General features: G+C 31.6%; 1 protein-coding gene across 1 annotated transcript in view; it reads right to left on the bottom strand.

Moving 5' to 3' along the window:
* Positions 1 to 18,042, bottom strand: part of LOC111003033 (ATP-binding cassette sub-family G member 1) — a 49,594-nt gene that overhangs the window by 10,459 nt on the left and 21,093 nt on the right. The window contains exons 3-5 of the mRNA XM_022273380.2: positions 4,904 to 5,024; positions 4,190 to 4,447; positions 3,502 to 3,688 (exon numbers count right to left, since the gene is read on the bottom strand). Coding sequence (XP_022129072.1) covers positions 3,502 to 3,688; positions 4,190 to 4,447; positions 4,904 to 5,024 — 566 coding nt within the window. The remainder of the gene's footprint in view (positions 1 to 3,501; positions 3,689 to 4,189; positions 4,448 to 4,903; positions 5,025 to 18,042) is intronic.

The following is an 18,042-nucleotide window of genomic DNA, read 5'->3' as shown; positions in this document are numbered from 1 at the left end:
AACCTCAGCTTTGAAAACAATGAGCTACTACACGGAAAAAAAGAAACAGTAAATATCGCAGTGTAAACTGCTTAAACAACGGGGTACGCACTTCATTTTACAGTGGAACAGAGAATTTTCCTGCCCAAACTGAGATTATGCCAGTGTTAGTTGTTACAGTATTGACTACAGAGCGATTCATTTAATTTTACAGTGTGGCACGGTTGTTTCACTGTTCTTTATACGGTTAGTGATGTTATCACTAGTGTTACCCAAAATCGGTCTTGGTCTTGCAGTCTTGGTCTTGTTCTTGCATTTTTGCAAGACCAATACCAATACCAAGACCGCCTTATCGTAGCAAGACCAATACCAAGACTGAAGCCTGCAAGACTTGAGCAAGACAATACTTAAGCCTGCAATACTCTCGCGTCTTGCAGTTAGGACAAACTGAGATTTGGGAGTTATTAAGTAAGTATTTGGTTTCAATCCCGTTTTTTGAGAGACGTTCCCCAGTATCAAAACCATAGGTATCGTCATAACATTAAACTAAGGGCTGCAGTTGTATCTGCAGTTGGCAACGTGCCGCTCGAATTGGGCGGGGAATTCTGTTAAAAATCGTTTTTTCCATTAATTAATCACATCTGTATAATAAATATTATATATTGTCATGTGCGTCGTTGTTTATTTATTCCCTTTTTCTTCTATTAAACACATGGAGATTCTAATAGAGACGACGTATGGATTTAGCCTACTAGGGATAAGTTCACTTACTGTTTCTTATTCTTATTCTTATCAATAATTTTGAAGGCCAATATTAGTTCAAACTGCGCGGAAAGAGGGGAGGAGGAGGGCCAGATTCTTTCCCTATGCACCAGGGCCCTTGTCCCCCTAGCTACGCCACTGGTCCCTTGAATTATAATATTACGTATATAGAAAAGTCTATTAATGCGATGCCGTATTTAGAGAATATTTTATTCTTTACTTATCACAAAATGGCCTTATTTATTTATAGTAGGTTTTAGACATATGTATCACATTAAAACCTCATTATAGTCAAGAAAAGTAAGAGTAATTTTCTCTAGATTTGCAATGCCCAACTGGGTCATATGTGATTAATGTGGCTATGTTATATACGTGGGTAACACTGAAAATGTTTAGAACTGGCCAGTTAGAAACATTGCTAATGAAAACCTGCTTTGAATTTCAATTTTAGAACTCTTTGGTAACCTAATGTAGTATATTGAATTAATTAGTCATTTGTTTTTGTGGATTGGCGGCAAATAAAAAACTCGTGTTATACGTAAAAAATAATCTAACGCGAAAAAAATTTCGACCAATGATTTATTATGACTTTCCTTGTGGGCTTACTCAACAACAATGCTATGATAGGCTGTGATTAGCATTTCTTAATGAAGCCCCATCTCGTGCCACTATTTACAAATGGTATAACAAGTTTAAGCGTGAATGTAGCAATCTCAATAATGATCCGAAAATGCCAAAGAAGAGACCCCTAAGGAAGAATAGACCCACTGCTTTCCTCAGTGGATCCTATCGAATGCAACGCTATGTAGAGAGGAACGGATATTACTTCGAAAAATAAATAAGTATTGGCAACTTTCTACATGAAGCTGTTTTTGATTTTCTAAACATTTTCAGTGTAACCTTGGTTTAATGTATAAATATAAGTCTACGTTATTTAGTTCCCTGAGCTCGCCCATCATATAGACTATACGAGCAGAGCTTCTTTGAAACTAAACAGTAGAACTATTCATTATTCGTCTAGAATAGAACTACGTGCTATTGTCGTTGGATTTTCTTTTTCATGCTGTCAGCTGTCATTTGATATTATCGTGTCGTCGTATATGATTTGACTTATTTGAACTAATTGACGAAACTATCGCTGACTGTACAAGATGAATATACAGAAAACAAACATTTGCAAATAAATCCTATATTCATGTAGAAAAACAAATATTTTCTACCTTGACACCAATAATTACAATAAAAGATTTGTCATGTTGAGAAAGATTCGCATTAATTTTCCATTCATTAAAAAATACAGAAAACAAATAGATTCATTTGAGTCCTAAGTGGATGCAGCAATCGGCAAAAATTGAAAAATAAAGTCAATTTTAGAAGTAAAAATAGTTTTGTTTTAATTTATAAGATACTATTTTCTATATATATATATATCTCGTTTTTAGGTTTAGTCGTCTTAACCTTTGATTTTCTGGGATGCTCTAATACTGGGCTGCTTTATATCTCTTTTGTAATCACAGATAAAACGACCGACTCTCATACCTAAGATCGTAGATTCGATGCCCGGTTGTACGATATGTAACTTTGTGTGAAGGATGATCCCGGCATGTATCAAATCCAAAAGTCGATGACATATGACAGTATATAAGGCCTTGTCTATGACATAAAAATTATCGAAATTATTATTAACAAATGCAATCTGAGGCCAAGCCCCATTTACGGTAGAACGCCACTGCATTATTATTATTTATCGTGTAAATAAAGATTTTAGTTAAATGTCATTTTTATTTGATTACACCGGTATATTATCGATACAATTCGGTGTATTTATTGGATTTGAGACAAGACAAATACGTTAGAAATTGGCCCCATATTAAAGCAACAGTATATAAATCCAATAAAATCAATATATAGGTCAATGCGACCTCGTCAGCTATCAGGGATATCTAGGGTTATCAGACTATTATCATAGATAGTAAGATGTTCTTTGACGCTACGCTATTCATAAAGGTAATTAGCACCAAATACCTTGAAAATTGAAAAAAAAAGTATATATTTTTTCTGAATATTTCCTTCTTTTTTTACTCCATATAACGATTCACAAAAATATAAAGCTAAATACGGTTTGTCCTACTACTATTAAATGTAATAAATTGATATTAATAAATAATTAATATTGATATTAATTAGATTTTTTGTACAAATGCGTGACAACCCTACTGCATTAAGGATTCTTAATTTATAGCTTGTCAACTGCAATAACATTTGACAGTTAACATTGGATACCAAATAATGATAAAACGTAAATTATTATCGGCCATTAATAGTAACATTGAATATAGAACCTTATCAGATTCACTATATTTTATTACAGATTATATTATATTGCGACCTCTAGTGAATTAGTGTTATTTAGTGTTATTCAGTTTCGCGCGAATCAAATACAAGATTTAATATATTTATTACTACATAATATATTTTATAAGTTGAAATATATTTCGATTATAGGACCGAATAAATAAGTGGGAATCATAATATACTTATTATGTACTTCGAAGAATTTTTTTTTTCATATCTATAATGCAAGCATAATACTCCACCTTGGCCAAGCGATATTCAAAGCGTATAAAGAGTTTGATCTGGCGAAACTAATATTGCATTTCTGACAGGAGACAGATCTGACAGGAGACAGATCTGACAACCACAGCTCAAAACAGGTAAAACATTGAAATGTATCGTGTTGAATGAAAGTTTTTATAATACCTGATCAAATAACTCAAACAGCGAAGCGGCAGGCTGGTGAATGGTGCAGACCACAGTTCTTCCTTGTCTCGCGAGCTGCTTTAGTAGTTTGACACATTGCACGGTCGTCACATTGTCCAGACCACTCGTCGGCTCATCAAGGAAGAATACAGGAGGATTGTTCACCAACTCCAGGGCGATTGATAGCCTGATTAAACATTTCAAATATAGCTTTTAAAATAATGATTTTTTTTTATTTCTTCCTTACATTTGACAATTTTTGATGTGGAGGTTAGAATTAAGTTGCGGGGTCATATGGTAATATTAGGAGACGAGATTAATCTGACGGTAACCCTAACATTCAGAGTTCAGAATTAGCACTTAAGTCACTTTCGTATGTCAAACCTGTACTGGAAAGTGACTTACGGGAGACGCACAAACGCGAATTTTTTCGCTTTCAAATATTACTCTCAACTTTTTTGCTCCCATACTTATAACTTTAGTATAGTAATTTTTTTAGTGGGCGGACAGTCAATAACGGGCTTGTGGGACCACATAAATAAATAAGTCATTTAGATAATCTTGGAAAGCATTATTTTGTGGTTAGTACATTAAAGACGTATCACTTTAAATGAGCCTCCTGTCCAGTTCACTCCTATTACATAAATTATTTTAATATGAAAATTATTTTTGTTTTGCAATTGCCTACCTCTTCTTTTGTCCACCCGATAATTGATCGGTCTTGGTGTGCTGGTGTTCCAACAGGCCTAACTCTTGTAATATCTCTTCTGAGGGGGCTTTGCTTCCTTTTGGCAATTTCAAACTGGCCGCGACGTCTATCGCCTCTCGCACAGTTAATAAAGGCTGAAGCAAGTCTTCTTGTGTGATATAACACGAAGATCTTTGAAACGATTGCTCATCGCGCGTTTCGCCGTTAACCAATAGCTCGCCTGTGACACCATTTGACCTAAAAAGTTAATTCACTATTAGCAAGTATTATTATTCGAATAAATTTGAAAATATTTAATATAACGTTGCTTTGGCTCGTCTACAGATTTGGTAAATTGTATAAGACAGACAAACTCACAAATATTAAAGAGCATGTGTAAACCGATTTCGAAATATACATTTTTGTGTTTAAAAATGACGTTATGTTATTTAGACCAAAATTAAATTATTTTTATTGACCGTGATGACAAGCTATGTACACAACTTCAAAAACATTTTCATATTATATATCACATAAATTCTAGACCAAACAAGATCCTTCATCCTAATTCTGGTTCCTCTCAGCTTTAGTTCCTATTTAAAGAAACTCCTAAAACCTTATATTACAATAGCTAAATTCTCATCCGACTGAAACATCTTAGATATTTCCCTCCTTAATTATCTTATTCCGTCGGCAATAAAAAGAGACATTTACCTGTAACCGGATATAGCATTCAACAGTGAACTTTTGCCAGCACCAGATGGGCCCATGATCGCAACCAGCTGTCCGGACATAAACCTTCCATTTACGCCTTTCACAACTTGTCGTGATGAGCCTAAAAAAAAGATATCATTTAACAACTCATTTGGACCAACACATCTTAATTATAGTTTACTGACATTTCTTATTATATGCATACATAAAGGAATTTATCTATAAGGATATTAATCTGTTTAATAATAAGAGTAATTTAACACTATGAGTAGGATTCAGAAACGATTATGAACAAAGGATATTTTTTTCAGATATTGTAAAACAGTCGAATTTCAAACTAAGGACGAATACCAGGCTCGTATATTCAAATGCGAGTCATACATCTAACGTACTTTGTCTAAATCATACTAAAAACAATACAAAACAAGATTACGAAGTTTAACAAGAACAATGTATACAATACGGTTATATACCTAGCCTGACCGTGACTCGGCTTAGCTCGGACTAAAACCGTCTTACAATTACACGTCAGAAGCTCACCCTTAATATGTCTGCCCTGACGCACGACAGTCAAATGTGGAGAAGGAAAATGTGTCAGATTTGACATATTGGATTCATACGTATGCGTATTAGTACTGACTCGCGTCTATAATCTCTACAGTTTTCGTAATTTTTAAAAATTTTATTATTTTTTCGAATTCATAAAGGTGCAATAACAGTTATGTACGAATTAAAAATTCTAACAAATGACGTCATTCAAATAAAGATAACGATATATAGAGACAAAAACCACATCCAAAAACCACTACAATTTACAATTTATAAATGTTTATTATAAATTAAATATTTATAATAAACATTTATACTTGTTACATAATCAGTATAATTATAATCACATTTAATATTGCGTAGTTCTGATGTGCAAGTCATGGTGCAAGCAGTATTGGTCTAGTGGTTTCGAATTACGGCTCCACCAATAGACTTTTCTTTCTATTATAATTATCACTCGATCGAGGAAGGAAAACATCGCGAGGAAACCGGCATGTCTTAGACAAAATCGACGGGACTGAAGGCTGATTGTCTACTTGTGTATTTAGAAATAAAATATCGTCACAAATACAGAAATCTGTGGTCAAGACTTATAGGTTAGTAATGCGACTAATTTTTCTAAAAAATTTTTATAGAGCACTCGGATTAAAATAAACGTAAATAAATTTCTTCCAACTTTATATTTTCTCTCCCCTGGAGTACAAATTCTTGGGTCGTGGGCTTCAAGTGCACAGACGCTTATTAAAGATTTAAGTGGGCGCCTGGCAGGTGTAACTATAACTTATGCTTTCCTCGCTTAACAATTAAGTATCGAAATACAGTGAGGAAAAGCTGCCAGCGTTGAAGGTATAGGTATATATTCCATTAATCTATTTTTTATAATTATAATTACGATGTAGGACGATTATTATCATTACCAAGTGTGAATATTGTAAATACTGTATATTTGTGTGTTGGAAATAAAATTAGACATTCATTTTAAAGGTTTTTAAAGGCTTTATTAAATTAAATGAGTTAAGACGCTCAATATATAAAATATTTTAATAATAATTAATATTTTAGTTTAAGCTGTAATATATATTTTTACCTTATTAAGTTATACAACATAGGTTAATAACCTTTTGTGTCGGAAGAAAAACGTTTAAAATACTTTGTAAATGAACCTTATAGTCGCAAATGTTTTAATGAAGAAACTGACATTGAAATAAACGAATGCAAAAATTTTATAAACTTATTTTCTCGACTCTATTGTATGACTCTTATATGCTCATTAGGAAATGTAGAATTAAAAGCATTTATTAATTGAAATTAACTACATTGTGTTACCTAAATGAATAAATGATTTTTAAATTAAATTAATATGGCAACAGTAATTTTGTGTTACTAACACTCATATATAATTTATATTTTTACGAAAAATCGTGGTTTTAAGAGAAATTTGTCGTACGGTTAATAGTTTCATATTGTAAAACTATTAGTTTACTTGAGTGATAAATGAATTTACTTCTCGCACTGTCATAGAAATTGAAACTGCAGTATATCTGAACTTGATACTTGAACATGCCTTATAAACGAAAACTATTGGATATGATATAAAGGAGTCATAAACCTCAAGTCTTTTCAGTTCTTTCAGTTCAAGACCGTGTTTATACGGCTATTTGCTTATCTAGAGATGTAGAGTCCTTTAAAAAAGTAACAAGTAACTATGTAATGGCTCTGGCTTCAGCGTACAACTGTCATTCCTGAGTAGGTTCGATCCCCGCCTGTGGACCTAGCTATTCAAAGAAGGAACGCTGCCAGTATCTTTGGTATCTCGCCTTAAGGGACTCCTTTTAATTGTTACATTTTAAGGTTAGTTATTATATTAGAATTAATATTTAATCTGTGATAATTTAATAGAAGATGAATATAGTTATGTAAATTTAAACATAAAAGTACTTTCTTTCTATGTGCGCATTTAACATTCCATGGTAAAAAAAATGGTAGTAAATCTCGTAAGGAAACCAATTTGCCTTACATCCAAACAGTCGACGGCGTTCGGCACAGTAGGCTGATCACCTACTTGCCTATTAGATTGGCACACGATCATAAAACAGATACAGAAAAGGCCCAGTTTTTAAAAGGTTGTAGCACAACTGATTTATTTATTTAACTTTTCAACGAACTATACAGTAAGCCGCGTAGATAGAAATCCAATGAAAGTACATGTCTTTCCGGTCGGGTAAATAACACGATTTGCTAACTGTACTTGTTCAATACATGACCCTAATAACAACCCTAAAAACTAGTCTACCTTGATCGACGGCCTACTTTCAAATACTTCCGGATCCTCATTACACATTCACGCTACGATATTTCATTACAATTTGCTTATTTAAACGATTCTACGCGATTTAATTACTATAATATCTGTACTTATATATTAGCATTGCATGACGTATTCTGTAAACTACCTTAATTAGAATTCATATGCTCACTGTTCCCGGATCAAATTTTGGTGTATTTTGCGTCTTAAGAAGAGATAGAGATTCCTAAAATATGGTGAGGGGGCCGATGGCTGGCCATGCATCATACTCTTGAACGGGTGCTACTTGTGGTGACTGGTCGTACTTGAATTCGTGTATGCGGTGATGTTAGTTATTTCGACTATGAATTTACGTGTTGTTGTCAGGAGCTGGTAATTGCGTGCTCCTATTTCACCATGCCTCCTGCTGATAGAGGATCTTTGACAATCTGATACAAATCTTTGTTTTTAATTTATTTTATTATTATAAGATTTCATATGGTGTACTGGTTCCACACAAACGTTATTTAAAACAAAAAAAAAACTTAAAGATTAAAAAAAGTGGCGGAGCGTTTATTTCCAGTTCTTCTGTTCCGTTCTACGCTCTTGATTTAAGAACTGGTTAATGTAATTAAATGTAAGTAGAGCGACGGGCTGACGGGATGGAGAGGGTAGCTGGAAAAAATTGGATGACGATGGCACAAAATAAATTAGGATGGAAAAATTTGATGGAGGCCTTCTCCCGGACAGGGACCACATCTTAGTTAAATTTGTATTCATATCTATTTTATTTTATTTATGTTAATAGGATGTGGAAAAATAAAGGTTTATTATTATTATTATAAATGTAAATTTTAAGCATTTAATGTATGTTTCTTTTTTGACGTACATAAGTGTTCATTGTGTTACTGCTATTTGAATAAAATATTTTTAACTTAAACTTTGACTTTGTCTTTGACTAACAGTTACACTAAACTGTACGATAGTTTTCGTACTGCACATTTAGATTAAACTTTAACTAATATTTATTTACGCATCTCAGTCGATCAATCCTACCGCACTCCTGGACATCCATCAAATAGAATGAATAACCCATTTGTCTCAAGGATGATTTTTATAGCTTTAATTTTTATATATATATAACCATATATCGCATCTTAATGTACCTAATATTTAGAGAGAGAAACAAGATGGGAATTACATTTGTCCTACTCTAATTAAAGTCTTTAAGTGTGCAATCCAAGTGTTCTTCAACTACCTAGCTTTATTTTACACAAGTGAAGGCCAAGGTTATTTGCGATACCAAAGGCCAGAACCAGTATCTTGCACAGATCCCCGTTAACAAAGACGTTTCACCTACTGAATGTAGGGACTGCCTCAGCCTATCGACACTTTTATATATGTTCGCTGAGTAAGTTCATAGTCGCGACATAATGTAGGTATCTTAATTATTTTAGTTTTATTTGCGACAGTATTGATTTAGTACTGCAAATATAGGGTATGTATTTTTGTGAATAAATTAATATATAAGCGATATGATCGTATGAAAATAGCATTGAAATAAGATTAAACCGGACTAAAGCAAACATTCTTCCCCGCCAGGACACGATGCAGATAATAAAACAAAGAGAACTGGTCCCTTGTACACAAATAGACGAAAAAAAATTAAATATCATTGTTTATTTATAAATATTTAAACTTGTTTCTAAAAATCGTATTTCCCAATGGCAATCCAATTTCCTGCTTTTTTCGTAAAATAAATTATTAGGTTTACTTAAATTTGTTCTTTCCTCAATCCTACTTGGTTAGCAGATCCTGAGTTCGATTGACGGAAAAACGATAATTGCTAGAAAAAAGTTTATCGGTTTTTGTCATAAGTACCTACCATTACTTTGACAATGTATTGAATCATAAAATATGCTAAATGTTTGTATGAAAAATATATATAAGGTATTAAAAAAATGCTTAAAAAATATCCCGTGATTAATTAACAGCCACTTAAAGAAATCTGACTCCCAGACCTAAGAGTGTATTGGTTCCTTAAAAGTTACGAAAAAATACTTTTATCCAACTTGGTGCATTAGTTTGTCTCTCCCTTACATAGTTCAACGAGAAGATGCAGTAACAATCAATTCCAGTTAAGCCTTTTGCACCATAAACTACAATGACGTTTAACCAACCAACGTCTGATATGTCGCGTAGACAATTTACAATAAGACCACAATGTAACATTCAGAAATATTGCAATGGCGATTAGTATTACGTAGTAGGTGATTTTTATACATATTCCAACCAAATGTATACTAAATATACATGAATAATATTATTTTATTATAACTATGAAGAGACAAATGTAAATACTGTATATTTGTAATATATTCATAACGCTAGTCAAATCTTTCACTACCTCAGACAACTTAAATAGATTAACAACTTAAATAAATATTAACTTCAATTGTACGTACGTACGATATAAAGATATTATTTTACTAATAAATGGAGTATGTATTAATTTTATAAAGACGAGTATTCGAAACTTGTAATTGGATATTTAAATGACGTCTTTTGTTTAAGTGTTTTGTGATTTTACAAGATCTCGTGTGCTACTGTTTATTTTACTATTAAAGGTCAAGAGAATTTTAAAACGAGTATAAGCGTTGTTAAGGTTATCTTTAGTATTCCCTCTAAGAATCCAATTACTTCGTAAACTCTCATTAAAATAATACTTAGTAGGTTTACAGTATAAACCCACATCACGCAATTATTATAGTTTTTGTAATGCCGATTGTATTGAGTTTTGTACTCAATTAATAATGAGTTTTGTTAGATGATGTCACTATTATGGTAAGAATTCAAGACTTATGAATCTCAATTGTTTCTTTCCTTGTGAGTCTGGAGGCAACTTTACATTATTATTTATACGACGCGTGTTTTATTAGCACGACGTTATAAATTTTGCTTAATAAAGAATTACATTTTTATGCAATGTAGAACATATAACGACTTTTATTAAAGATTCTAGTTGGAATTGGTTCGGAAATAGTTTAGTAGGTAGCTGGTCCTTAAATGATAAAAAGAGCTTACCAATTCTTAAAAGGCCGGCAATGCACATGTAAGCCAATTTAGTCTCCTGAACAGTATGTGATATATTTTGAGAGGCAAGAAGACTTTGACTTTATTTAGCAATTTACCTCCTTTAAAATATGAAATTGTCGTTTTTTAATATCATAATCTGTTTTGACTTTGTAGATATATATGTACCTATACCTAAGTGTGTAATACCGATATCTGTAAGATTACTTTTAAATAAATAAACTTCTACTTAGCAATAATACGCAATTATAATAGCTATATTACTAACTTTCAAGTGAGTCTCTCATTCATTTACTTTTCCAGAACATACTAGATTAATCCAAATGATGAATCATGTGCAGCTGTGCTTCTATTTATTCCATATTTATCAAATCTCCATACATACAACACAATATGTTATATCCGCTCATCCACACAACAATAGCCCTGATTCACAGAGATTATCAAACAGTTTGTAATTGGTATAGTTACTCAGAAAGTAATTTAAATGTAATAAAGGGAATTAAGATGACCTCGTGAGAATGAGGAAATGGATTTAATGGTGTATGAATTTTAGATATCGCTGATATATTTCAGTGGCGCTAAGATTTTTTTTTATAGAACCGGGGGCAAACGGGCAGGAGAATATTTAATTGCTCCAGATATCTGCATTATTTATCTTTTTTATAAACAATAACGTCGGTATATATATACCAGCAAATACTTGCAAGTTATTGCGCATATTTCGCAGAAATGCTACTTCACTGCCGAGATTCGATCAGTCTTGATATCTTTTACGTTCGTTCATTTTTACTTTAACTGACTTGCTATAATGAACTGCAAAAGACCCCTACCAAATAAAACCGAACCCATTTGCTTGCTTTCAACTGAAGGCAGTGTTTCCCTTAAGGACCTATCCGGTCGCCAAACTCCAAAAAAGTACATTATTTCTTTCCATTTTTTGTCATCGTTTCTTAAAGTAGGGCAAGTGGAAAAAATATATGGCGGAGTTGAGAAGTTTATGTATCCATTTTGAAAGATTGATTGACGGTTTAAATAAATATTCGCTCGATAGAAAAAAATCCAAACAAAGCCAATTTTTGACACTTCGAATTTCATGACGAAAATAAAAATAGAACATGATTTTGAAATTTACACGATATATTTTATCGCAAGCCTGGTAATATATATGTATATATTTTTTAATTAATGTGATTGAATGTTTTACATAACTAATTTTTATTACGGGCCGGCTTCCAGCTTCCAGCTCTCCAATGCACACCGCAGTCCAACCCTTGTCACTGACACAGCAATTCGTGCTGGGATAGGGCCTTAAGCCCTCGCCTGGTTACTGCAACCCTTCAGGTTTATTAACGGAGTGTATTGTTAAATGAATTCCTATTAATATACCTACTTCTGAACGGTATTCAGGTACTCCCTGCGTCACCTTGCTTGCTACCACTTCCAATATCGACCCTCTACCATTAACCCCTAATTCGGCTCCATGGAAGATGAACATTTGAAGACGCTGGTTTTAATAGCCCAGCGCTACTAAAAATATATAAACTGTGGTACTGATAGAGTTTTGTAACAGCAATGCTATGTGCTTCGTTCCCATTTAGAACAATTTGCAATTATTGCATTGCTATGCATATTATTATCATTGTTTCCAATGTTTTTCTTTGATTGCCTTGATTATTTATAGTTATTAACAATGTAGAATGTTTTTTAAAGAAATCCTTTTTAATTAGACAAGTAAGATAATTATTGTTGGATAATTTTAATGAAATTCTAAATTTGTTGTAACGGACTTGCACATATAATGCGGTAAGAGATCTAGTTCCTACTAATTATATATATTGTATGTTGATAAGTTATTTGTAAGAATATGGTATAATAATATTACGTTGGTACAATCTCAATTTCGCATATTATGCTACACATAATGGCTTACAAATTTGTCTGACATAATTCAACGTATAATTTTACCTAGTAGTTACATATTACAGAGTACGAGACTTATTTTCTCAAAACAGACATATGTCAATTATATGAGAATAATATTAGGTAAGTGAATGTACCAAAGACATATGAATAAAAATATTCTAAGAAATTTAATTAAAAAGAATGTTGTTTAACACATTAACTTAGCTTCGATTTGAATGTATTGATAGAAGTAATATTTTTTTTTACTTGTGGGTTAGTTTATTATACAGCTGGGCGTCTTCGTAAGTTAACATTTCTTTGCGTATTTTAGGTTTTACTTTTATGACTCACACGTTACATTATCAAATAATTCCGTATAGTCATTTGTTATATTGTTTTATACATCATCAGATTATTAAAATATAATAATACATTATCAATTTGTACTGTTTTTTTGTTACAAGAGGAAAAACGGGCAGGAGGCTCATATGTGAAGTGACCAGCTCGTGAAATCACCAAGTGCGCAAGTGCGCTGCCGGTCTTTTAAGAATTGGTATGCTCTTTTCTTGAAGGACCCTAAGACGCGAATTGGTTCGGAAATACTTTATTGGACAGTTGATTCCACATACATAAAGAAGTAATTAATTTAAATTATAAGAAATCTTTGAATGCTTTGGAAAATTATTATTAACCATTATACAAAAAGTGTTTTTCCTATACAGTTCCAAATTAATTTTATTTATTTACCAATTATTTTATTCATTTATGGTACAAAAGAAAAAGTAAATTTATCATAATATTGAGCTACGATCAACTGCATTAGTATTATATCTTCAGGGCAAATTATATAATATCTTGAAACTAGATTTGACATTAGAAATACGAGTCACATTTGACCTATGATAAGCCACAGAAATTAAATTGATGTGACAAGTTCAATGATTTGATAATATTTGTGCTTGTTTCTCTCGTAATTAGGTCACTGCCAGTTGTCTAGACGCGTTTGAACAAAAGCTGATAACAATTTTATTTTTTGCGTTCTGGAAAAAGTAAATTAGGTTATGTTATCTATTTTCTGTATGCAGGGGGAATTTAAGCGAGTGGACTGCTATACTTTTTTAAATCATCGTGCTCCAACCGACACGTCATAGACTGAAAATTGATTGATTGATTCAACTAATGCGCCTTCGATCTTTTAACCTTCAAAGTCAATTTCTCACTGTTGTTATAGGAAATATCATATCCATTCCCAGTCGAGATATCTACTGCGCGTTCGCAATGTTCCTAATATGTTGGGAGAACTACAGAAAAATTGCAGTTATTCGAAATAACGGTTTATCTTGCCAATAGAATACTTGTTTGTATCGCAGCATTGAACTTGGCTGCAGTTTTATTTTTGTTTATGTGATTCAATGCACCCTTCTAAATTTAAACTTGAGGTTATACACCCCGTGACCATGAAACCATATCAAGATCAAGTAATCAAAGTCAGGTGTTCATTAGCGTCACATACAAACTACGTAACGAGCCCTCTCAAACTGGAAAATATCGATTTCATGATTCAATTACAATAATATAAAATAAAAATAGAATAGACATAATATAAATGTTTCTCTATAAAATCATATACGCAGTTTTGAAGTGAAACTTCTTTAGAATCGTTGTGATTTCAAACCGGATGCAACGAAAAAGCGACAGTAAAAAGAGACAGAAACATTAATTCATATGATTTAACGTGGGAGAAAATGAGATAGATAAACTTCTTTCGAATCGTCGTGATTTCAAACCGGATGCAGCGGTAAAGAGAGACAGAAACATCAATTCATCATATGATTTAACGTGGGAGAAAATGAGATAGGAGGCATTATACAGCCTCTATTTACTGCCGCTTTTTTTTGATCGAATTTCAAACTTTCGTTGTTTTAGTTTTTGTCAAATTAAAGATTTATATTAAACTTATAAATTAAAATGTATAATTAAAATATACTGTTTTTAAAGAACACACACATTTAGATAGTGGAAAATGATTAATTTATATTTGTTTTTGAAGGTTTCACTTCTACCATGTGTGAATTGCACAAATGTATTTTTTTCTAGAATATATTTGATAATTTTAGCGGAAATAATGTAATATGATTGTGAACTGATAAAATATCTTTTAATCCATGGATAATTTGACAGTGTTTGTGTTGTATCGAAAAATGTATTTGTTGTAAAAAGTCAATTCTTATTAATAATTTAAAGTACAAATGGTTTCTAATTCAAAAATACCATTAAAAAGAATTCTAATAAAATGGGTTTCCTTTCTCGAGGTTTCAATAGTATAATTGTTATCAATCAATTATATTATGAGTTGCATCTTTCTTCAAATAATCTATACTCTGTAGCCTAATCAAAGATACGCGTAGCATCTATAATTAATCTGTGGTACTCCCTTAACTTAATTATATTATCGTATAATGTCACGAGATATATTACGTATAGGTTTTTGTAATATTAATTAAACAGCTTTATTTTTTTATTGAAAGAAAATGGCAGGCTCGCAAGCTTCCGAATATATTGAGAGGACTACATCAAAATTAGACATTTATTTTTGACTCTACAGTGCATGAATACGAAATCATCTCCTAATATATCAAAGGTCTGTCTTGGCACTAGAACTTACTCGTTTGTATCGCAGCATTGAACTTGGCAGCAGTCATATTTTTGTTTGTTATATTTTTCAATATACATATATGCACCCTTCTAAATATAAACTAAAAGGGTTATACACCCCGTGACCATGAAACCATAACAAGTTCAAGTTATCAAAGTCAGGTGTTCATTAGCACCACATACAGTTACATAATGAACCCTATTACACTGGAAAAATATCGACTTGATGATTCAATTACTGTTTTAGGACTTATTAATAATATAAACGTAGTCATAAGTTAATGTTTCTCTATGAAACACATACGGAGTTTTTCTAGAATATATTTGATAATTTTAGCGGAAATAATCTAATATGAAGGTAAACTGATAAAATATAAATACATATCATTTAATCCATGGATAGTATGATATTGTTTGTGATTGATCGGAAAATGTATTAGGTATAAAAAGTCAATTATTATTAATCATTTTAAGTAAAAATGCTTTCAAATACACAAATGTCATTAAAAAGAATAAAAATAAAATTCGGTTTCTTTCCCATGGTTTGAATACTGTGATATCAATAAATTTAATTATGTTTTACTTATTTCTTCAAATAGTATATACTCTGTAGTATGATCATAGATATGCGTAGAATCTAGAATGAATCTATGGTAGACCTTACAACTATAATCATATCGTAGAATATCACAGAGATATATTACGAATAGGTTTGTGTAATATTAATTAAAAAGCTACATGTTTTATAGAATGAAAATGGCGGGTTTGTTATACGCGATACTTTCTTTAAAAGTTAACCTGGAATTATAAATGTTTCTAATTAAAAATATATTAACAGACAAGTCAAGGTAATATTGTCAAACTGATTACTACTATACTATAACATATACTAGCGGATCCGACAGACGTTGTCTTGTCTACACGTCTTTAATTACAAAATTTCAATTTTTAATAAGCCATTTTGATGAAAATTATTATTCAAATGTTATGACAATATCTAACGATCCAGCACATGGTCACACACGATATAACACAATGATAACAAAACTTTTTTTAAATTTCGGGACAGACTAAAATTAAAATTCGAATATTATTTAAAATTTGACACTGCAATGGTAGCGCCGTCTGTCAGATCCAATGTAAAACATTCCAAAATCAACAACAACTAATAAATTGAAAATTAATTAAAAAAACATTGTCCAGCGGACAAAATTGTGAATCTAAACCATTCCCAGATCCCCTTGAACACACACAAAAAATTTCGTCTAAATCGGTCCAGTCGTTTAGGAGGAGTTCAGTCACATACACACGCACACAAGAAATATATATATTAAGATATGTGCATAGCGGAATGTATTCACTTTATCGACATCAGTTTAATAATTAAATAAAACATGAGATCCGCATTTATTATCTTACAGTACATGGTTTTAATTTATCTTAACCAAGACAGATGACATTGATAAACGTAAGTTTAATATCTCCATCGGAAACGCGTTAAGTTAAAATTGATTTTGAAATAAAAGGATAGATTATATATCATTATATAATATTTAAACCTGGACACCATTTAAGACATTTCCTGATATCGATTCTTATATACCTAAGCCTTTTTATTTTAACAAGAACACCAGATAGTTAATATCTTTATAACAAGCGATTGAATATTATTAAACATTCTACTGAAATCGTATTTTTATTGATACCGAGCTATTTTAATTCTTATGTGTCAGTAGACTTATAAGTTCGTATAAGTACTATAGGTACGAGTATATATTATAAGTCCAGAATAAAACAAAAGTCGAGGTGACTTTTGTTTTTATTTTTCTTCAGTTTCTTAAGCAGTAAATGAAGTCAAGAAAAAGTCTTAAAATAATATAGAGATGGTATTAATACAAATGTTTAATATATGACTGGTGTTAACGACTTACGACTGCCGGAAAATTCAATTGTATGCTATGAAGGTTGAACTTTTTGATTGATTGAAACAAAACATACAACAAGAAAACACATTACAAAAATATAATGGGAATTGTTGGTTGCAAGTACTTTTACTATAAGGTATTTATACAACAAAGACAATAAAAAAATAAATCAATAAATTCTACACGATGATAAAATAGCAAACATTTTACTTTAAAACAATTACTTTTTTTTAATGAGGTGAAAATGAACTTATGCAGGCCCGCATCAAGAATATCGAGCTAGACGCGGGGACTGTTGGGCTGACAATTGCTAATTAGACTAACAGAACTTATGTAAGAAAAAAATCTTCAAATTTTAATGAGCATGGATAAAAAATGTAGGCTTCTTTAATTATACATTAATTAATTAAAGGATACAATTATGTGGTAACTGAATTAGACGTACACAAAGACCATTGTTATATATGTGATAAATGAACTTTATTTGGTGAATAACGACGGGCTTTTTTACAATTAATAAACAAACGAACTCAACATGTACCCAATGCATAGGTGGCGTATATTTTTAAAACGTAATTAATAGGAACCAAAAATCTTTTATTAAAAGTTTCGATTGCGAAATCCATGACAGGTGAAAATACAAAATTATAAAATACATTTTTAAAACAATAGATTAATGTAATTAGCATAGTATATCAGTCATGTTTCCTTGTAGCTAGTATTTTTGC

This window comes from Pieris rapae, chromosome 4 (assembly GCF_905147795.1).
Source record: "Pieris rapae chromosome 4, ilPieRapa1.1, whole genome shotgun sequence".
NCBI lineage: Eukaryota > Metazoa > Arthropoda > Insecta > Lepidoptera > Pieridae > Pieris > Pieris rapae.
The sequence above is the reverse complement of the archived record's forward strand: the minus strand, read 5'-3'. Positions and strand labels throughout refer to the sequence as shown.